The sequence below is a fragment of the Hyperolius riggenbachi genome, chromosome 12, assembly GCF_040937935.1.
Source record: "Hyperolius riggenbachi isolate aHypRig1 chromosome 12, aHypRig1.pri, whole genome shotgun sequence".
NCBI lineage: Eukaryota > Metazoa > Chordata > Amphibia > Anura > Hyperoliidae > Hyperolius > Hyperolius riggenbachi.
This window is the reverse complement of record NC_090657.1, coordinates 64,369,423-64,392,166: the sequence shown is the minus strand read 5'-3', so window position 1 is coordinate 64,392,166 and position 22,744 is coordinate 64,369,423. Positions and strand designations below refer to the sequence as shown.

General features: G+C 46.7%; 1 protein-coding gene across 1 annotated transcript; it reads right to left on the bottom strand.

Annotated features, from left to right (window-relative positions):
* Positions 1 to 11,339: 11,339 nt before the first annotated feature.
* On the bottom strand, positions 11,340 to 21,897 carry LOC137541301 (speedy protein 1-A-like). Its single transcript, XM_068262545.1, has 7 exons — positions 21,709 to 21,897; positions 17,831 to 18,136; positions 16,666 to 16,787; positions 14,776 to 14,834; positions 14,571 to 14,656; positions 12,239 to 12,401; positions 11,340 to 11,546 (listed from the first exon to the last, which is right to left on the bottom strand). Exons 1-7 carry the CDS (start codon positions 21,759 to 21,761, stop codon positions 11,370 to 11,372), a joined length of 966 nt encoding a protein of 321 aa, XP_068118646.1. The 5' UTR covers positions 21,762 to 21,897; the 3' UTR covers positions 11,340 to 11,369.
* Positions 21,898 to 22,744: the final 847 nt, after the last annotated feature.

Sequence of the window (22,744 nt, the reverse complement as noted above, 5' to 3'; positions counted from 1 at the left end):
AGATAAGGTGTGGAGATATCTCCTAGGAGAAAACTCAGGAGAAAAACTGAATTGCATATGGGCCCTCGTCATAAAATGCCTTTTAAACAACCATCAAGCAAGAAAATACTAAAAATTATTTTGATAGTACTTTTTCACCAACTTTTGAGCACTTTTTCAATTGTAAAAGGCTGAAATTTTATTTTAACCTCCCTGGCGTTCTGATTATTTCCAGATTTAAGGTCTAAAAGCTATACAATTTTTTCACAAGCTTTTAGACCCTCAAAACAAGAAGAAAAACATACCTCAGAGAGGTCTGCAGCAGATCCTGCATGAAACTCACTCAGACACGGGATTACCACCCTGTTCTACGGCTTTCCGTCCTGAGCCTGACTCGGGATTAAGGAGGTTAAAGAGAAGATGAAACTTTTCGTTTAGGAGATAACTCAGGAGAAAAAGGTAATGGTGTATGGGCCCAGGAGCGATATTCTTTTTCTTTTGTTTCTGCCAAAGACCAATTGGTGGTGTTGGTCTAAGCAGGTAAAATGGGAGCCGCTATAGGTGGCAATGTTAAAAGTCGTGATTAGCAGCTATAAACGGTAATTTGGGCGCCAGGTGGGTGCTATTCAGCCATTTATAGCCTCTATTTACCGTTCATAACCGCGTGTGGTGCTTATTAACATTGCATGGCAGTGAAAATATCTGGGGTTAGGAGTCGAGGGTCTTCAGTTTTAGGATGGTATGAGTGTGTTTTTTTGGGGTCCTTAGCGATTAACGTCAGGCACCACGGAGGGTTAAGGTTAAGCACTTGGGGCAGTGTGTGTGTGTGTGTGTGTGGGGGGGGGGGGGTTAAGGTTAGTTAGGCATCAGTAGGTTCCTCTGTGAGAGTAGGTTTAAGTTAGGTCAAAGTAAAGTATGGTAAAGATTACCAATATTTTACTATTGGAATTAAGTAGTAGAATATTGGTAATTTTACAGATATTCTATGAGCTGCGATCTCCGGCACCCTTTTCACCGGGAGCCTTTTTTACATGTACGTGTTGCTGGCACCCAGTGACAAAAAAGGTGTATATTTGATGTTCACATGATTCATTTAGCTGGTGATGATCCAGTGAGTTTCCCCACTGACCTATGGTTGTTTTTTTTGTTGTTGCTTTGTTTTACATATACCAGCCTCTTGGGCTTATATGATGGGTGGAGGGCGTGGCAGAGCTCTAAGGTAAGAGCACAAGTGAGCACACAGACATAGCAGGTACATGATTTAATCAAAGTTCCATGTTCACAATAGGGAAACCTATGAGGCACCCATGTGTATGAGCCTGGTTACATGTGGCATCCATGTGTATGAGTCTGGTTACATGGGGTACCCATGTGTATGAGCCTGGTTACATGAGGCACCTGTGTGTATGAGCCTGGTTACATGTGGCATCCATGTGTATGAGCCTGGTTACATGAGGCACCCATGTGTATGAGCCTGGTTACATGAGGCACCCATGTGTATGAGCCTGGTTACATGAGGCACCCATGTGTATGAGCCTGGTTACATGGGGCACCCACGTGTATGAGCCTGGTTACATGAGGCACCCATGTGTATGAGCCTGGTTACATGAGGCACCCATGTGTATGAGCCTGGTTACATGAGGCACCCATGTGTATGAGCCTGGTTACATGAGGCACCCATGTGTATGAGCCTGGTTACCTGGGGCACCCATGTGTATGAGCCTGGTTACATGAGGCACCCATGTGTATGAGCCTGGTTACATGGGGCACCCACGTGTATGAGCCTGGTTACATGAGGCACCCATGTGTATGAGCCTGGTTACATGAGGCACCCATGTGTATGAGCCTGGTTACATGAGGCACCCATGTGTATGAGCCTGGTTACCTGGGGCACCCATGTGTATGAGCCTGGTTACATGAGGCACCCATGTGTATGAGCCTGGTTACATGGGGCACCCGTGTGTATGAGCCTGGTTACTTGGGGCACCCATGTGTATGAGCCTGGTTACATGAGGCACCCGTGTGTATGAGCCTGGTTACATGTGGCACCCGTGTGTATGAGCCTGGTTACATGAGGCACCCGTGTGTATGAGCCTGGTTACATGAGGCACCCGTGTGTATGAGCCTGGTTACATGAGGCACCCGTGTGTATGAGCCTGGTTACATGAGGCACCCGTGTGTATGAGCCTGGTTACATGAGGCACCCGTGTGTATGAGCCTGGTTATATGAGGCACCCGTGTGTATGAGCCTGGTTACCTGGGGCACCCATGTGTATGAGCCTGGTTACATGAGGCACCCATGTGTATGAGCCTGGTTACATGGGGCACCCGTGTGTATGAGCCTGGTTACATGAGGCACCCATGTGTATGAGCCTGGTTACCTGGGGCACCCATGTGTATGAGCCTGGTTACATGAGGCACCCATGTGTATGAGCCTGGTTACATGAGGCACCCATGTGTATGAGCCTGTTTACATGGGGCACCCGTGTGTATGAGCCTGGTTACATGTGGCATCCATGTGTATGAGTCTGGTTACATGGGGTACCCATGTGTATGAGCCTGGTTACATGAGGCACCTGTGTGTATGAGCCTGGTTACATGTGGCATCCATGTGTATGAGCCTGGTTACATGAGGCACCCATGTGTATGAGCCTGGTTACATGAGGCACCCATGTGTATGAGCCTGGTTACATGAGGCACCCATGTGTATGAGCCTGGTTACATGGGGCACCCACGTGTATGAGCCTGGTTACATGAGGCACCCATGTGTATGAGCCTGGTTACATGAGGCACCCATGTGTATGAGCCTGGTTACATGAGGCACCCATGTGTATGAGCCTGGTTACATGAGGCACCCATGTGTATGAGCCTGGTTACCTGGGGCACCCATGTGTATGAGCCTGGTTACATGAGGCACCCATGTGTATGAGCCTGGTTACATGGGGCACCCACGTGTATGAGCCTGGTTACATGAGGCACCCATGTGTATGAGCCTGGTTACATGAGGCACCCATGTGTATGAGCCTGGTTACATGAGGCACCCATGTGTATGAGCCTGGTTACCTGGGGCACCCATGTGTATGAGCCTGGTTACATGAGGCACCCATGTGTATGAGCCTGGTTACATGGGGCACCCGTGTGTATGAGCCTGGTTACTTGGGGCACCCATGTGTATGAGCCTGGTTACATGAGGCACCCGTGTGTATGAGCCTGGTTACATGTGGCACCCGTGTGTATGAGCCTGGTTACATGAGGCACCCGTGTGTATGAGCCTGGTTACATGAGGCACCCGTGTGTATGAGCCTGGTTACATGAGGCACCCGTGTGTATGAGCCTGGTTACATGAGGCACCCGTGTGTATGAGCCTGGTTACATGAGGCACCCGTGTGTATGAGCCTGGTTATATGAGGCACCCGTGTGTATGAGCCTGGTTACCTGGGGCACCCATGTGTATGAGCCTGGTTACATGAGGCACCCATGTGTATGAGCCTGGTTACATGGGGCACCCGTGTGTATGAGCCTGGTTACATGAGGCACCCATGTGTATGAGCCTGGTTACCTGGGGCACCCATGTGTATGAGCCTGGTTACATGAGGCACCCATGTGTATGAGCCTGGTTACATGAGGCACCCATGTGTATGAGCCTGGTTACATGAGGCACCCATGTGTATGAGCCTGGTTACCTGGGGCACCCATGTGTATGAGCCTGGTTACATGAGGCACCCATGTGTATGAGCCTGTTTACATGGGGCACCCGTGTGTATGAGCCTGGTTACCTGGGGCACCCATGTGTATGAGCCTGGTTACATGAGGCACCCATGTGTATGAGCCTGGTTACATGGGGCACCCGTGTGTATGAGCCTGGTTACCTGGGGCACCCATGTGTATGAGCCTGGTTACATGAGGCACCCGTGTGTATGAGCCTGGTTACATGTGGCACCCGTGTGTATGAGCCTGGTTACATGAGGCACCCGTGTGTATGAGCCTGGTTACATGAGGCACCCGTGTGTATGAGCCTGGTTACATGAGGCACCCGTGTGTATGAGCCTGGTTACATGAGGCACCCGTGTGTATGAGCCTGGTTATATGAGGCACCCGTGTGTATGAGCCTGGTTACATGTGGCAAAAGCTACAGTTTTACCTTTTATCCTTGCTATGAAGGCAAAGCCACAGATGCAATATGCACACGCCCCAAGTTCACATTAACAGAACCCATAGCTCCTAACTGTCCCTTTTTCGGAGGGACAGTCCCTCTTTGGGAATCCAATCCCTCTGTCCCTCCTTACTTCTCAAATGTCCCTCTTTTAGGACTGATGTACAGATCTGTGTAACTATATGTAGCTTTCTACTGAACAATGTATTTAATTGACTCTAAACTTAATTCCCATCCTTTAAATTGATATATTTCTTAATTTCAAATGTTAATATGAAGAAAAGCTAGTGATAATAGAAAAGACCAGTGTGGTTTGAATTGTAATATTACATCTTTTGCTTACGTATTTTTAGTGGTATGCGTGGCTATTGGTTTGTAGTGGGGGAGTGGTTAGAGGTGTGGCAGGGGCGTGTCTTAAAGCATCCCTCTTTCTCATCTTAGAAAGTTGGGAGGTATGCAGAACCTGTGATTACTGCAGTCCCTCCCTCCTCTGATGTCACACAATCAAGCAAGAGCACTGCCTAGTGGCTGTTGATGTGCCCTCACTGGTTTATATCATGGATGAAGTGCTTGGTAGAAAATATAAATAAGCAACCAAAGATATATCACGCTCATTACATTGACTAGGGTACTGGGATCACAATAAGGGAATGTGACAACAGGTTCAGCTCCATGATAGGGCTGTGCCATGCCCCCCATACTTACCTTACCCTCCCATGTCACACAAACCAATGAGAGCTCCAGTAATGGCTGCTGGCGCCCTCTCACTGGATTGTATGATGGGCGGGGACTGGGCAGAGACCTCTTTTCAAATCATAAGTGAGTATCTCAGCTACAGGCACATGATTCTGTTCAAAGGCCCCAATTAACAATACCGGAACCCATATAACAGAAAATGGGACCCCACTGCTGGTGTGCACCAGACATCTGAACCATTGTGAGGCAATCAATTAAAGATATACTGGTACAAATGAATGACTAAGGAGGCAGAAATAAATTCAAGAAACTTTATTATAAATTTAATTATTTACACACAATAGAAATGGGAGTTGCCATAAAACAATTTCACACATCACATATTTATCAATAAGCTGTACAATGCGAAAAATATACAGCAAAAGCCACCTATCAAAATAGTATTACATTCATGGTGTCAGTATTATTCTCAAACATGATGACAAAAACTGCAGAGAAGCAGAACCTAGATACCTCCCATAGCCATGAAATATCATATATAATGCATTACTTGACTTTACCCACCGTGGTTCCTGTCAGGCCTTCATGGCTACCGTAGCGGCTCGGGGCCCACAAAGTCCCCACCATACTTCACCCCAACAGGCAGTCCCTTTCGTTACCCAGATCCTACCACAAGTAGGTAGCCAGCGTAATGCATTAATATAAATAAATCATATCTCAGGCACATAGGTGGAAGTCTCAGGCGAGGAGGCAAACAAATATAACTGAGGTAATGCTTAGCTTGATATAAAGTGACAGGTGGAGAGAGATACGTGTCCTGGTGACCTCTGATGTATAGAGGCCTGTGATAGGTGGAGAGAGATATGTGTCCTGATGGTCTCTGTGATGTATAGAGGCCTGTGATAAGTGGCGAGAGATGTGTGGCCTGTGATGTATAGAGGCCTGGCATTCATACACCTGGAATATGTCCATATCAAAAGGGAACCTACTTTGCACCCAAGTCTGCTTGTTTGGGCGGATGCTGTAATGTGGCCAAAACTTCAGTTCTGAGTTGATGCCACATCATGCCTCCCACCCCTGAACCACAAGCCCAGGTACATGTTGTAAGTGTAGCAGCAGTTTCAGCTCTGTATTGGAGCCACACCATGACCCCCACCCTCCCCGGTATCACACAAATCAGTAAGAGTGCCAGGTATGGGATGCCTATGTGCTCTGATTGGTTTGTGTGATGGGTGGGGGTGTGGTAATGTTCCAGGTTTAGAGGTAAAACCAAAGCTACAGATACAGCATGCACACAAGGATGACTAAACTCCCTGGGATCCCTGGCACATCCTTCCCCTGATCCTCCTTCCATTAACCTAATGCCCTCCTTAAATGTGACATTACCCTCAGGTCTGAGTTGGAGTATTGCCATGTCTCCCACCTCCCTGACATCATACAAACCAATGGGAATTCTAGGAGGAGATACTAAGATAATCTCACTGGTTTGTTAGGCAAGTGAGCTGTGTGGTACAACTTCAATCCAGAGCTGATCTGAATGCCAGAATATTAACTTGTACCTGAGATGTGTCCACATCAAAGGCCAACATTAAAGGGACCTGAGCAGAGGGGACTTCGGCTGAAGTGAATTTCCACCACTGCTCAGGGTCCTTTTAACAATCAGGGAACCTATGATGCACCCACTTCTACAGGCCTGTCTTGACTCCACACCATGAGTCCCACCCCCGAATCCCACAAACCAGCAAGAGTGCAGCTAACTGGCTGCTGTGTGTCCTTGCAGGTTTCTGTGATGTGTGGGACGCAGGATAGAAATCTAAGCTCATAGATGAAGTCAGAGCCACAGGTCCAACATGCATGAGGCTTTGATCAAATCCCTGGGGTTCCCACTTAGGGAATCTATGAAGCAGTCTTACCAACAAGCCTACACATATACTGTAAGTGTGACTACAGGTTCCTCTCTGAGGTGGGGCTCTGCCATGCCCCCCCATGCCCACCCATACCCTCCCATGTCACACAGACCAATGAGAGCTCTGAGAATTGCTGCTGATGTGCTCTCATGGGTTTGTGTGACAGGTGGGAGGCCTGGCAGAGCTCTGTGCTCGGAGCTGAAGTGAAAGTCACAAATTCAGCAGATGCAAAGCTTTGATCAAAACCCCAGGTTTACTGTAATGGACCTATGGACCAACCCTACAAGCCCAGGTGCATGTTGTAAATGTAGCAACATTTTAACCTCTTATTTGGATCCTCACCATGACCGCCACCCTCCCCGGTATCACACTAATCAGTAAGAGTGCAGCCAATGGCATCTTTACATGCTCTTATTGGTTTGTGTGATGGGTGGGGGGTGTGGTGATGTTCCAGGTTCAGGGCTGAAATCAAAGCTGCAGATACAACATGTACACAGGGGTCCTTCCCAGACATAGTTTCTTCCTTAAGTATGGCATCAAGTTCAGGTCTAAGTTGTAGTAATGCCATTTCTCCCACCTCCCTGACATCATACAAACCAATGGGAATTCTAGCAGTAGCTACTAAGATGTTCTCACTGGTTTACATGACAAGTGGGTTGTGTGGTACAACTCCCAGCCAGAGCTGATCTGAAGGCCAGAAAATAACTTGTACCTGAGATATATCCACATCAAAGGCCAAGATTTACAGCTGAGGAACCTCTGAAGCACCCACTTCTACATATAATAGGGGAGACTGGAACAACGGGTGCCGGGTAATACAGATAGTAGAATATCGGTAATTTCACTGGTATTCTACTAGCCCTGATTCCTGATAGGAGAATATCGGTTATTATACAGATATTCTACTTTCACCCTCTGTAACCCAATTCCCACACCAACTCCCCCCTATGTGCTGCTTACACTAAGCTCCCCTCTCCTACTTCTAACACCAACCTCCCCCATATGTGACTACCCCCTCCCCGCCCCCACACACACCAACGCCACCTAGATAAAGCCTGGACTTTAGCTGCAGTGGAGACAGATTCCGGTGCACTACTGCTCCCAGCAGAGTGGCTATAAAGCTACTCAAAACCATACCCTTACTGGCTGATAATGTACTTCCTCCCTCTGCTTGCCAGGGAGTGCCCTGCCTGGCTACCTACAAATGGGGGCACTCTAACACTAGCCTCTCCTCTTAAAAGGTGTGGCACTCTCTGCCTACCTATACTTTGGTGTCTTCTCTGACAATCTCTGCTGGGGGAGGGGGCACTTTCTGTCTACCCATAATGGGGGACACACTCTGGCTACCTGTAGGGGGTCAATCAAACACTGGGATCAAACAATCCCTATTAGCCCTTACATTTATAATGGGTACTGTAGTACCTAAAACATGACCTTTAATAAGTTGTATGTTAAAAATGGGCCATTAAACCATTACCATATAACACATAACATTTGGGGGGAACTCCACATATAAATATACAGTATATATGTAATAAATCGATACCATGACCAATTCATCTCATGAAGAAGATAGGGTAAAGGCTCAGCCCAAATACAGCTGACAGTACGTTATTAGCCACACCCAAATACAAGAAATACACAGTAGTAAATCACAAGGTCATAGAAGGAAGATGTCACTAGCTGAAAGCTACAGATATCTTAACTTGTCATATACAGGGTAGGAAAAGACCTCAAGTCAGTGCAAACCAAGTAGTGAAAGCAGGCAATATAGCCTTATTACTGCTGCACTGCTTGATAACCCAAATCATGACAAATAGGACTAACCCCCCACTGACTAACAAACACCCATGAAATCAACATGTTTCGCTTATTAATACAATTAAGCTTGGTCAGGAAAAATAATAAAAGGTGCAGTGCATAACAAAGTGACATGAAGTTATGCACTGCACCTTTTATTATTTTTCCTGACCAAGCTTAATTGTATTAATAAGCGAAACATGTGGATTTCATGGGTGTTTGTTAGTCAGTGGGGGGGTTAGTCCTATTTGTCATGATTTCGGTTATCAAGCAGTGCAGCAGTAATTAGGCTATATTGCCTGCTTTCACTACTTGGTTTGCGCTGGCTTGAGGTATTTTCCTACCCTGTATATGACAAGTTAAGATATCTGTAGCTTTCAGCTAGTGACATCTTCCTTCTATGACCTTGTGATTTACTACTGTGTATTTCTTGTATTTGGGTGTGGATAATAACGTACTGTCAGCTGTATTTGGGCTGAGCCTTTACCCTATCTTCTTCATGAGATGAATTGGTCATAGCATCAATTTATTATATATATGTGGAGTTCCCCCCAAATGTTACGTGTTATATGGTGATGGTTTAATGGCCTGTTTTCAACATACAACCTATTAAAGGTTATGTTTCAGGTACTATAGTACCCATTATAAATGTAGGGGCTAATAGGGATCGTTTCGCTACTTGGTTTGCACTGACTTGAGGTCTTTTCCTACCATGTATATCACAAGTTAAGATATCTGTAGCTTTCAGCTAGTGACATCTTCCTTCTATCACCTTGTGATTTACCACTGTGTATTTCTTGTATTTGGGTGTGGCTAATATCATACTGTCAGCTGTATTTGGGCTGAGCCTTTACCCTATTTTCTTCAAGAGATGAATTGGTCATAGTATTGATTTATTACATATATACAGTATATATGTGAAGTTTGCTTCCAAATGTTATGTGTTATATGGCGATGGTTTATTGGCCCGTTTTTAACATACAACTTATTAAAGGTTATGTTTTAGGTACTATAGTACCCATTATACATTAAGGGGCTAATAGGGATTGTTTGATCCCAGTGTTTGATTGTATCATACCCTGCCTTATCTTTAGCGATTCAAGTTGAGTGTTTTCCCCAGAAGCTTTTTCCAGCCGGGTGGCATGAAAAAGTAGCCGGGTGGGGCGAAATGAGAGAATGCAGGGCAGGTGCTTCTCTGCACAAGGTGAGGAGGTGGTGAGCTGATGACAGCCGGGTGCTCACCAAAACTAGCCGGGTGGAGCACCCAGCTAAAAGAGCCTGGGGAGAGCACTGAAGTGTTTGTTACCTGTATAGGGTCTCTGGCTACCTACTCTAGGGGTTACGCTCTGGCTGTCTACACTCGGGGGTCACTGGTTACCTACACTAGGGGTTACGCTCTGGCTGTCTACACTCGGGGGTCACTGGCTACCTACACTAGGGGTGACGCTCTGGCTACCTACACTAGGGGTTATACTCAGGCTGTCTACACTCCGGGGTCACTGGCTACCTACACTAGGGGTTACGCTCTGGCTGTCTACACTCGGGGGTCACTGGTTACCTGCACTAGGGGTGACGCTCTGGCTACCTACTCTCAGGGGTCACTCTCTGGCTGCCTAAACTATGTGGGGGGCTCTCGGGCTGACTGTACTTAGTGGTGTGATTCTTTTCACTGAAAGAGTTGTACTGCTTTTAGAAACTAAATCTGAGATGACTCATACCGCTAAGGAGGTTATTAGATGTGGCATCAACTTTATATCTAAGTTGGAGAAGTGCCATGCTTCCCACCTCCCCGGCATCATACAAACCCATGGGGATTCTGCGAGTAAGTACCCAGATATTCTCATAAGTTTGTGTGACAAGTGGGTTGTGTGGCACAGCTCCAAGCTGGAATTGAACTGAAGGCCAAATAATCAATATGTACCTCAGATATGTCCACATTCCGGGTGCATGAAAGATGGCTGTAGATGGCTGGGGCTGCAAGCTAGGATGCTTGTGGATGACTGGAGGGGCTTGCTAACATGGCTGTTAAAGGCCGGAGCTGGAGGCTTAGAGGCTAGTTGACGTCAGGAGCTGCGATTGATGTTTTCAGGTGGCTGGAGCTGTAATTGATGACATTGGATGAAGGAGGCATTCATTGCAGGAGGTTATAGGTCCTGTAGGTGAGACGAAGGAGATAGTCACTGCTAATGATGGGCACTGCAGGAGAAATGATGAAGGACAAACACTGCAGGAGATGACAGGCACTGCAGGAACTGTATTGAAGGACAATCGCTGCAGATGATGGGCACTGCAGGAACTGTATTGAAGGACGATCGCTGCAGATGATGGGCACTGCAGGAACTGTATTGAAGGACGATCGCTGCAGATGATGGGCACTGCAGGAACTGTATTGAAGGACGATCGCTGCAGATGGGCACTGCAGGAACTGTATTGAAGGTCGATCGCTGCAGATGGGCACTGCAGGAACTGTATTGATGGACGGTCGCTGCAGATGATGGGCACTGCAGGAACTGTATTGAAGGTCGATCACTGCAGGAGATGACAGATACTGCAGGAGTTGAGTTGAAGTAGACAGTCAGTGCAGGAAATGACAGGCACTGCAGGAGATGATAGGAGCTTCTGAAGATGACACTGTAGATGATGGTAAGAGCTGTAGATGGTGACAAGCTGCTTGAGATGACAAGATAGGAGGAGATGGGAAGAGCTTGAATGTGTCAGAGGATGCAGGAGGTGACAGTCACTGCAGATGGTCACAGTCTGTAGAGAAGATGGTAGGAGCTGGGGGGGGGGGGGGGGGGGGGGGGCAGGGGAGGAGGAGGTGCAGTATATGACAGTTACTGCAAGATGCAACAGGTTTGGTTCCTGGACCTCTCACAACGGTCACAGGTGTAACCTCTTCCTGGATGCATCCCCTTCTTTTCGCTGTCGGACCTGTACTTCTCCATGATGGCCGGTCCGTGATAGGCCATCCTCTGTCTCCTCCATGCCCAGTGAAACTGAAACCTCATGACCTAATAAAAGATATAAATTCATATTAGTAATGCTGGAAGGAAATATAAAGCAGAGAGGATAAAGAATATTTCAGATTGTGTTTTATAAGAAATGATACAATACTGTGACTGAATGGAGACAACTAGAGCCTGACGAAAAATCGGAGGTCTGATCTCCATGTGTGTTTACATGACACAGTGACCCCCTTTTGCAGTGTACCCCAGATTATATGCAGCAGGTGGGCTGGTGCTGCTGAGGATGGAGATCCTTGCTAACGGGCTTGCTGGTAAATACTAGCCTGCATGGGGTACCGGGGTTAGTAATGCTGGGGATCGGGGCATGCTGTCCTCATGTATTATATGATGTGTAATAACAGTGTGGTTGGTGTGGCATGTGAGCAGTGACATGGCCGGTGCTGCACATGGAGTGGTTCCCTGTGTATTTCAGTGGAGCTGTGCATTGATGCAGGAGGTGCCAGGCATGGCTCCAGCAATACAGAAGATAACTCGCTGTGTCTATGTACTGTGCTGCTCACCTGCTACTCAGCTTATCACAGCCACACTATGCTAAGGGATCCATTGTGCAATCCTTCTGCTTAGTAAATGAGGCTCATAATGTTTCTGCTGTGATGGTTGTAACTTATAACATCCTACTTACATATCACTTTTCCATCACATTTTAGGATAATGTTTAGGGCTTGGGCTGTACTTACATGACGACATTCCTCTGGACTGACCCAGGCACTGTAGTTCAGGCGTCGGTACAGGGACCACACAACATCATCAAACTCCTTCCTGTTCACAAAGAATTCTGCACCGAATAGGAAGACGCACGTGTAGGTATCCACATCCTCCTCCATCTCATTTGCGAGATACCTGCAGACATTATGGCAGAATAAGTATTTGCTATAGAGACATACACATATGCATTGCTGAATTGTAATATGTAGCTATAAATGGAATTGTGCTCAGTTAAAAGTGTACCTGGAAGAAAAAGAAAATATACTTACCTCAGTCCAAAGAAGACTCTATATAGTCTAGAGGCCTCCCCCATCCTCCACGCCCCACTGATCCAGTGCTGGGACCCTCTGCACTGATTGTACAAGGACTTGTTGAATAGATCGGTTTCTGAGCGTGGCCGCACTGTGGAGATGCACGGATGGCCCACATCTGCCCACTAGCATGGAGCCACTCATGCATGACTCTGTCCTCCATACACCAGCAGCTCTGTGCTACGGTGCAGGCACTGGCCATCTGTGCACCTACGCAGTGTGGCCACGCTTGTACATGGACAGGAGCACAGCCATGCAGAGGAAGAGGGTCCCGGTGAGATAGAGATAGAGATGGGCAGCAGAAGGATAGGCGAAGCCTCTGAATCACCCAGAGGCTTCCCTCTCCTGATGTAAATGTACCTTTTGTGAGTTCTTTTCATAGGTTTACCTTCACCAAGTGATAATCTGCCTGGATATTGGCATATAAAACTCTTCTATGCCCTGATATTGGCATCTTACAGTCCCCTATGCCCTGACAGTGGCATCTGACAGTCTCCTATAGCCTGACATTGCCATCTAACAGTCTCCTATGCCCTGACATTGGCATCTCACAGTCTCCTATGCCCTTACATTGGCATCTAACAGTCTCTCATGCCCTGACATTGACATCTAATACTCTCCCATGCCCTGACATTGGCTTCTAACAGTCTCCTATGCCCTGACATTGGCATCTAACAGTCTCCTATGCCCTGACATTGCCCTATGCCCTGGGGAAATCATGGTTCTGTGAAACCCCAGTCTATGTGGAATGATGTTTGTACTTATAATGGGGAAGATCTACAAGTGAAATTCCACTGTAGTGATTGCAGCAAACATTACAATTCCCTAATATTGGCTATCACTGCTACAGGTGAAGACGTCCCCCCTGCTCAGTAGGGTGTAATGGGGCTGCCTGACCCACCACATGCTGGGCACCCATTCTGTCCCTTCCAGCTTCCGGCCTGTGTGGAGATCACATGGTCAGTGCAGAACTCACTGAAGCCGGGTCAGCACAGGAGACCACAGTAATCTCTGGCCGCTCATACAGAGCCAGCTTCAGTGACTTCCATCCTGAGCAGATCTCCACAGGCAGGCAGCCAGAACAGGCAGCACAGTCATAGCTATCTGTAGAGGCGGCTGCCTTTTATATGTACTACACTGAAGGCCATTACTGGGAAGGTCCATGCTTGTTGTAATGATAGTGGCAATGAGATCACAGTGATTGTGGGGTCAGGAGCCAATGAAAACGGCCCCTGACCGGCTTACACCGACAGCAGGGCGAGTGAGCTTCAGCGACGGGGAGAGCGGCACCATCGGCGGTAGCGGTGGGTCTGTGTGGTGCGGTAATTGAAATCTACGCCCTGGCAAGAATAAGCAGCCATAAATACAGCGTAAATTTAAATTACAGTGCAGTAAGTAAATATTTATTTTCACACAAATGTAGTAGTTTGTGACACACACCATTTTTATTTAAAATAATGATTTTCCAGATACAGAGTTCTTTATAAGCGGTAGTTCAGTTTGCCAATAGCCGATAATTTCTTTTTTTAGCAGTTACCTCTGGTTTTCTTCTCTTAAAATGAAGAAGAGCGTTAACCTGTGCTATGATAGGAGGTGTGGCTAAGGCACTGGGGATTGTGGGTGTGTCATGTGACAATGTGAAATGCAGCATGGAGGGTATGGAAGGGGTTAGGACTAGTCTGTCCAGTTCATGTCTGTGGGATGAGATGACTTGGGGTCTGGGGTCAGCATCTAAAAACAAAGATCTGAAGCTGGGATGGTGAAGATGGTCTGTGTGGATGGGAGGTCACATGACACTTCAGAGTTTAGGACCCGATCATGTAGGTGAGTATGATGGGTAGCTTTTCAGGTAAGCAGTACATAAACCTCTTAGGTGGTAGAAAATAAAAATAGTTATTGCAGTGGTGCTCTAATAGTCATTCTGTTCTCTTGCCTGATATATTACAGCCAGTTATCTGGAAATATGAATGAGGAGAGGAACTCCAATACTTACAAAGCAGCAAAGAAATTCTGGACGGTAAATTCCTCGATGGAAAGGCCAGCTCTGTAGAAATAGATGAGGACCGGCGCCAGCAGGTACTGAAATGACAATTACAGAGCACATTAGCATTTATTAATAGGAAATCTATTCTGTATTCTCAGTGTGTTTGTGTGAGAAAACAGCATAATAATCCCATTCATTATTTGCTGATATTTACCTTGTCTGAGACTCTGCGGCATCCGTCCAGCTCAAAGAGATGCTTGATCTGTGGAATGTCTGTTGAATAGAATAAAACAGTCAGATATTGGAACTATAATCGTTATATAATTCACTGTACTATAGAGAAGTCTGTTATCCATGGTCAGGGCCCTGAACTCATTGGGCCTGATTCACAAAGCGGTGATAACTCAGTTATCACGCCTAAAATTCTTTAGGCGTGATAACCTTTGCACCACCTACCGTGTTTCCCCGAAAATAAGACAGTGTCTTATATTAATTTCTGCTCCAGAAAGTGTGCTAGGGCTTATTTTCAGGGGATGTCTTATATTGGCACTGCAGATGTGTCCCCTGCTGGCCACCTCTTATTGCTGCTCACTGTACTGATACAGTGCTGATCAGGCACCTGTCATGTTATCCCTGCACACAGTTTATAAACCTGCTGTGTGCAAAGATGACATGTCAGGTGCCTGATCGGCACTGCAGGAAGTGTCCCCATGCTATCCGCCTTTTATTGTTGCTTATTGTACTGTTACAGTGCCGATCAGGCACCTGTCATGTCATCCCTGCACACAGTTGAGAAATCTGCTGTGAGCAAGGATGACATGTCAGGTGCCTGATCGGCACTGTGCGATTTGCCCCCATGTTGGCCGCCTCTTCCTGCTGCTTATTGTAATGTTACAGTGCCGATCAGGCACCTGTCATGTCATCCCTGCACACAGGTGATAAACTTCCTGTGTGCAAGGATAACCTGACAAGTGCCTGATCGACACTACATGACTTGTCCCCATGCTGGCCGCCTGTGTAAGAAGCTGTAGCACGCCGCAGAACAGTTCAAGCTCCGGTATTCAAGCCTTGTAATTGGATGAAGCAGCCTGGGAGGCGGGATCATGGCTCCGTTATTGGGCCAATCATTGCACTCGCTGTGTAGCAGCGAGTGCAGTGATTGGCCCAAAAACGGAGCATGATCCCGCCTCCCAGACTGCTTCATCCAATTACAAGGCTTGAATATCGGAGCTTGAAAGAATAATGGCACAGAGCGGACTGAAGGAGAGTTAATCAGCCCGCATTGAATAGCGAGTGTCCCGGACCCGGAGACCTCGCAGAGACAACAGGATGGCCAGCAGGACAGCAAGTTAAAATACATTTAACAACATGTCATGTGGGTTGCGGCTGGGCATGTAATGTAGGCTGGGGCTAGGTCTTATTTTTGGAGGGTGCCTTATATTTAGAGAATGAGTGAAAGGTCAGCTAGGTCTTATAATGAGAGGATGTTTTACTTTAGGGGAAAGACGGTAGTTATCACCGATTTGTGCTGCTCTTCGCGCGAAGCTCCCGCGCAAGTTTCTTCTTATCATGCCTAAACTGAGTTTAGGCGTGATAAAGGGCTTTTTACTCGCGTGCAAACACTTTGCACCGCTTTGTGACTCAGGCCCATTGTCTCGGCACAGGGTTGTTATAATATAAACTGGTGCTAAGACTGTATACTATGCAGCTTTATCACCTCAGAAGTTTCCTCCTCCAGTCTTATTTCCATTCCTGTGCCCTCAGCTGTGCCCCCACCCCAGTTATCCTCCCCCTTATCCCAGGGTCCATTATAGCAAATATTATAACCTTCCCCTATACTGTCCAAACTATAAAAACACAATTCAGAATAAGCCTATAAAATAGGAACTAATTCAAAGACAGCATCACCACCAGTGCAAAGTTACCGCGATCAGAAGTGGAGCAGTTACACCTGGCATCCAATCACAATCCTTGTTTCATTAACAGATGAAACTGAATTGGTTGCTGTGACCAACTGCTCCATTTTTGCTCCAGTTTTCTTTGCACTGTCTTCATAAATCAGCCTAACAGGTTCTGATAATGGTGAAGAGGGTAAATATCTGACCAAGAAGCTTGTAGAAGGCTCTCCTCATGGCACGTGTAATGTTGGCCGGCTTCTGAGGGTGGGATGAGAGGCGTCCTGTCTCCGCTGTCTGTCCGTCTGGGTCAGTCACCATCTGCACACTCCTGTAGGTAGAAATGACACACCATTATATATCTGGCAATGCATGCTGGGAAAGATATTCTGCAAATCTGTAAACTAGTTAATGAGGAGGATGGCAGCGTCCAAAGAAAGATATACCGATCAGGGGGAGTTACGATGTTCAGATAGGGGAGATTTACTAAAGGTTGGGGAACACTGGACAGAACAAGTGATCCAGCAAACCCAGACTGGATTTATTAAAAAACCGTCTACTGACGTACTAAAAGTTATCAAACTCTACCCAGTAGCTCCACCCAGTTGCGCAATATAGCAGCAGCCTTTCTCTATTGCAATGGAAAGGGGGCGGGTACCAGGCTCTAGCCATTCCTATTGCATCCAGACTTCCCTCTACTGAGGTAAGTATCTAACTTTTACCTTTTTCTCCATACAGTTTCGCTTTAACCTTGCAGAAAAGCTGTGATCTGCAGCAATGTGGGGCTTTCGTGAAAACCTCTCCCTCCATTGGCCCTGAATGCAGACATGAATTTCTTACTGAGAAAGTAGCTGGTACATGTGCTATGCTGCTAAGTGCTCATAGAGCAATGTTATGCTGGTGTGGGGCACATGGTGAGTGTGGGCACTAAGGCGTTTCCCATGCAGGTAGTGGAGGGGTCTATCGCATTAGCTGCACAAAGGAGGCATTTCTGTTTATGGGGAAGAGGTTGGAGAGCGCTGTGTGATATATACTGACGGAAACCCTTAATGTAACAGAAAGGGACTTGGACTTTATAAGAACATAGCAAACCACCATATATACATTTGTGACATATATTGTGTATAGATATTTCTATTCCATCCAGACTAATGTTGTAATAGAAGTGTCACAATATTGTCTATTTCCATCTACACATATAGAAGTCACAGCGGTACATGCTTGTATTTATATGATAAGGTGGCATAAGTGAAGGTGTTGTCCTCATAGCGCACCTCCATATAACTGCAGCCCTGTTTGGTTATAAGAAGTACATTTATGAACAAATGCTTCATATACATGGAAACATATGGTAATGTGTGTAATTCTACTTACTGTGCCCTAGGTGGAGGAACTGCAGAGGCCCGTTGAGGCACTGGAGGAACTGCAGAGGCCCGTGGAGGCACTGGAGGAACTGCAGAGGCTCGTGGAGGCACTGGAGGAACTGCAGAGGCTCGTGGAGGCACTGGAGGCAGTGCAGAGGCTCGTGGAGGCACTGGAGGCAGTGCAGAGGCTCGTGGAGGCACTGGAGGCAGTGCAGAGGCTCGTGGAGGCACTGGAGGCAGTGCAGAGGCTCGTGGAGGCACTGGAGGCACAGGACAGGCTGGTGGAGGCACTGCAGAGGGACTGGTGGTCTTGTCTCTGTAATAGAAGATACAAAATAGTAACTTAGAGTTCAAATATTTTCTTATTAGATGAACAGTATCACAGCAAGCATTTTCTTATATTATTTTTTAACTACTAGTTTAGGGAAAGACAAATGTTGGTGGCGCATCTGGAATCCCCTTTATGTACAGCCATATAATCCAACTACTAGAGCAGGGGTTCTCAAACTGGGTGCCGCGGCACCCTGGTGCGCCTCGGGCACCGTTCAGGGGTGCCTCGGCATGCATCTCCATCCTTCATGCAATACCATCAGGTAATGCAACCGCACATTGATATACAATGTGGCTGCATTACCTGCCAGTTACCCTTTTAGTCCTCGCAACCATGGTTGAAGTTGAACATAAAGGGAATTGTGGTGCCTAATAAGCATCACTAGCTACTTGGAGCGGGTCGTCGCCTGATGAGGGTAATAACGGCATTTCGGTACTTTTTGGCGAGGGGTGCCTTGAAAAAAATTCACAGCCATCAAGGGTGCCCTCACCCAAAAAAGTTTGGTAACCACTGTACTAGAGAGTTGTTTCAGGCTATTTGGCCTTTATCAGTGTAAGGTACAGATGTGGATCTAAAGCAGGGGCGGGCAAACTATGGCACGCGGCCTGGATCCAGCCCGATAGGCCATTTCATCCAGCCCACCGATGCAGTGGCGGGATAGCTTGTCCCCACAGGAGGTGAACTGACTTGTGGCGTCTAATAGGTGCCTCTGTCAGTTCACCGTCAGCAACCTGCAGCTCTCCTCCTGCCTGCGGAATTGTGGTTTCTGGCAGGCAGAGCAGGGCTAGGGGAAAATGGTGTCCGAAGCCCTGCACTGGAAACTATTTTTGTCTCCAGTGCAGGGCTTCTGGCTCCATATTCCTGTAGCCCTAGTCTGCCTGTCAGGACGGGAGATTTGCAGCAGCTGGCTGCACAGAAGATCATCGGGGGAGCTGTGCCCTGGAGGCCGGGAGAGGAGTCTTCTTCCAGGTGAGTAAATGGGTCGTTTTTTGTTTCCAGGTGCACACATTGCGTGTATTTTCTGGTGAAAGCTGCGCACATTCCGTGTATTTTCTGGTGAAAGCTGCTCACATTCCGTGTATTTTCTGGTGAAAGCTGCTCGCATTGCATGTGACCCCTGATCTAGAGAACGGCATAAGAGAGTCTTACACAGGATAAACAGTTATGTGTAGATTTAGAACCACTGAGATGTTTTGCACAAGGCACAAAGAAAACCAAATGCCCCTTTAGTTAAAACACATTTGTACCTCTCCATAATATAAGCCCACAGATTACATATGTGCCAGTAGTGACTGAGCCATGACCTACACCTATTAGCATGAGTCTGCTTTGTGTGGCACTTCATGTTGGATTATTTATCTGATGTGTCTTTATCCTTTTTATAGGCAACACAGTATCTGGAAGCATTTTGGGAACCCCAGAAAGGAAAAAACGGAACAGCTGTACTCTGAGGTAAAAGTGATCTGTGTGTAAACCATGACCTCTGTACGGATAATACATGTGGTGATCTGGTGTCTGTGAACCTGTCAGCCGTATTGCTGCCTCAGTGAGGAGTGGAAAACACAGGAAATGGTCACACTTGTCGCGTGTCTGTAATTTCCTGCTAATCTATAGTTACATTCCTCTTCTTCCAACAATGAATAGAACCAGCCATGCTATTCTGTTGTTACACTCCTGTGTGGTGAGCTCTATAATGGGGAAACGATACAAAGGGCCCATCCACACTTGCACGATTAGCGGGCGTTTACTACTAATCGCCGAACCGTTAGAGCTTTGTAATGCGATAGCGCAACATTAACTATATGGCAGTGACTTCACTGCCGCGATTGCCGCCGATCGCAGGCGATTCACAATTAGCAGCAATTGCTGAATGCTGTGCATGTAGAGTTTTCCCGCTATTGAAGAGCGATTGCAATTAGCATGATTGCAAAAAACCGGGAACTTTGTGATTTTACAGTGATTTTACCGCAATAATCGCGGTAAAATCACCTGTGGAAAAGGCTAGCGCCAATCGCTCACATTTTGCATTTACAAGTGTGAATGGGCTCAAAGGGAAAACTGAAATGGAGAACACTATAATGTGAGCAATATAAAGATATCGGTAGAAGGGAGACACATGGGATGGGCGTTATTATGGAGGGCTTGTAATGGAGGAACATGGAATAAGGGGCATTATATTGGGGGATATAGAATGGTTCTTAAACAAGGAACTGCCAAACTCTGCATACGGTATAATACATAAGTACCGAAATGTCACTTTTCAGTATTTGGGAGCTCATCATTTAGTGAAGAGGGGGATCCTTTTCCCATCCGCAGCTCTGCTTACAGAAGAGGAGCTGTCACTCATTAAATGGAGGCATTTCTGAGCATCTCTTTATAGAATTCCTGTGTCCCTGCGTCCCATGTCCCTGTGTCAGTGCTTTTGTGCTACTGCGCATGTCCAGCACTGACAGCCGTTAGGACAGGGCGCTGGACGGGCCAGGGGGTGAGCCTGGCGAGCGGACGTGTGTGTGTGTGTGTGTGTGTGTGTGTGTGTGTGTGTGTGTGTGTGTGTGTGTGTGTGTGTGTGTGTGTGTGTGTGTGTGTGTGCGCGCGGCGCTGTAATGCTGCGGCGGTGACAGACCTAGAGCTCGTTTTTAAACAGGCTTAGGTCAGCTAGTTATTTATAAGAAACTATATTGAGGATTTTATTCTGCTTCAGTTACATTAATGACTGAATGATACACCCACAACTTTATGCTGCCCCCTGGAGGCTTCACTCATCTCTCGCTGTCTCTTCCTGTGCCCATCTTGGTGATCGGAATACCAGGAAATATGGTGAAATACGGTCACTGGATGGAGTGTGTCACTGTAGGCTGTTGCCTTGACTAAATTGAACTGACTGGAGGTCAAAATATTCACTTCAGGCAAAAGAAATCAGGATAGAAATCAACTGGTGACTTTCCTGATTCAATGCTTGTAGCGTGTGACAAATAACTGCCATCCTCACGGCAATCAGCCTCCTGCCAGACCTCTAGCTCCGCCCCCTGCACCGGAGCAACCCAATCTACATAGGTCCATTCTGAAACCAAATCTGAATGTGTGTGGGGTCACCAGATCTCATAAACCACAAAAAAATAAAAGGCCCAATATAATTTGTGTCATAAAATGCTCATAAATGTCACTTTTCAGTATTTGGCAGCTGATCAGTGAAGAGGGGGATCCTTTTCCCATCCACAGCTCTGCTTGCAGAAGAGAAGCTGTCACACATTAAATTGCAGCATTTCTGTCGGTCACCCCAGGAAAAGGATTCCTGGCTGCCAGGAGGGGCGGGAGAAGCCATCAGGAGCAGACGGAGCCGCCAGAAGCACCCCAACCGCCAGCAGGGAGACTCTGAGCTGTAGGCCCCATGCCGGGCCTACCGCTTTCACCTCGTTTATCCTGCCCCCCATAATGTCAGCCATCCCACCCCGGAGGTTAATAAACTATATTGAGGATTGTATTCTGCTTTAGTTACAACATGAATGACAGAATGATACACCCACAACTCTCTGCTGCCCTCTGGTGGCTCCACTTACCTCTCGCAGTCTCTTCCTGAGCCCATCTTGCTGATCAGATTACGAAGAAACATGGTGAAATACGGACACTGGATGGAGTGTGTCACTGTAGGCTGCTGCTTTGGCTAAATAAAACTGACTGGAAGTCAAAATATTCACTTCAGGCAAAAGAAATCAGGAGAGAAATCAACTGGTGACTTTCCTGATCCAATGCTTGTAGCGTGTGACGAATAACTGCCGTCCTAACGGCAATCAGCCTCCTGCCAGACCTCCAGACCCCCTGCACCTGAGCAGCCCAACTGCCAACTGGCTGCAGCTTCCCCCTGCACCTGAGCAGCCCAACTGCCAACTGGCTGCAGCAATATGGCTGCCATTTTACTGATTTTAATACCAAGTTCAGGCAGTTTGCTAAAAAAAAATACACATTTTCAAGAATGTTATTCTGAAAAGTAAAATACATCAAACAGTTGCAGCTGTTCCCCGTTATAAAACAAGTGGCTATACCTTTTTTAAGCCTAAATGCACAGCAAATATACTATATATACAGTATATGCCTGAAGGGAACAGCTACTCTTTTGTTATGATGGAGTCACTGGTATCAGGAAAGGCCATGAAAATGCAAAGTGTCTGTCCTTTTTAGCACCCCAGGCGGAGCAATATCTGTTGTTCCCCCTTTCCCCTATGTACCACTCACATGCATACTTTATGCTTCTTATACAGGGCTATATTTTATATAATATAAGATGATGATACAACAGGAGTTCCTGCTCCAGAACAAGTTCCTTCCTCTGGAAGACAGACGAGGGGTCTGTAAGACAACAGGGAGGCTCCATAGGACCCAGAGCCTCCCCTCTCCATAGGTATCTTTTTTTATTAATTTTTTTTTCACTTTAGTATTGCTTTAACCTCCCTGGCTAATTTCTGTCTGGAATTATGAGTCAAAAGTGATACAATTTTTTAAAGAATTTTAGGCATAACTCAACAAAATATGCCAGAATAAAAGCCTGCTAGACATTCTGCATATAAATAAAATACTACAACACAAATTTGTTGAATT

What these genes read in the sequence shown, in the direction of transcription:
- LOC137541301 (XM_068262545.1), bottom strand. Translation starts at nt 21,761, where the DNA reads ATGTTTCTTCGTAATCTGATCAGCAAGATGGGCTCAGGAAGAGACTGC. An exon ending in TCAGGAAGAGACTGCGAGAG is followed by an intron (nt 18,137 to 21,708) that starts GTAAGTGGAGCC and finishes CTTCTATTACAG; the next exon opens with AGACAAGACCACCAGTCCCT. An exon ending in GTTCCTCCACCTAGGGCACA is followed by an intron (nt 16,788 to 17,830) that starts GTAAGTAGAATT and finishes TTCTACCTACAG; the next exon opens with GAGTGTGCAGATGGTGACTG.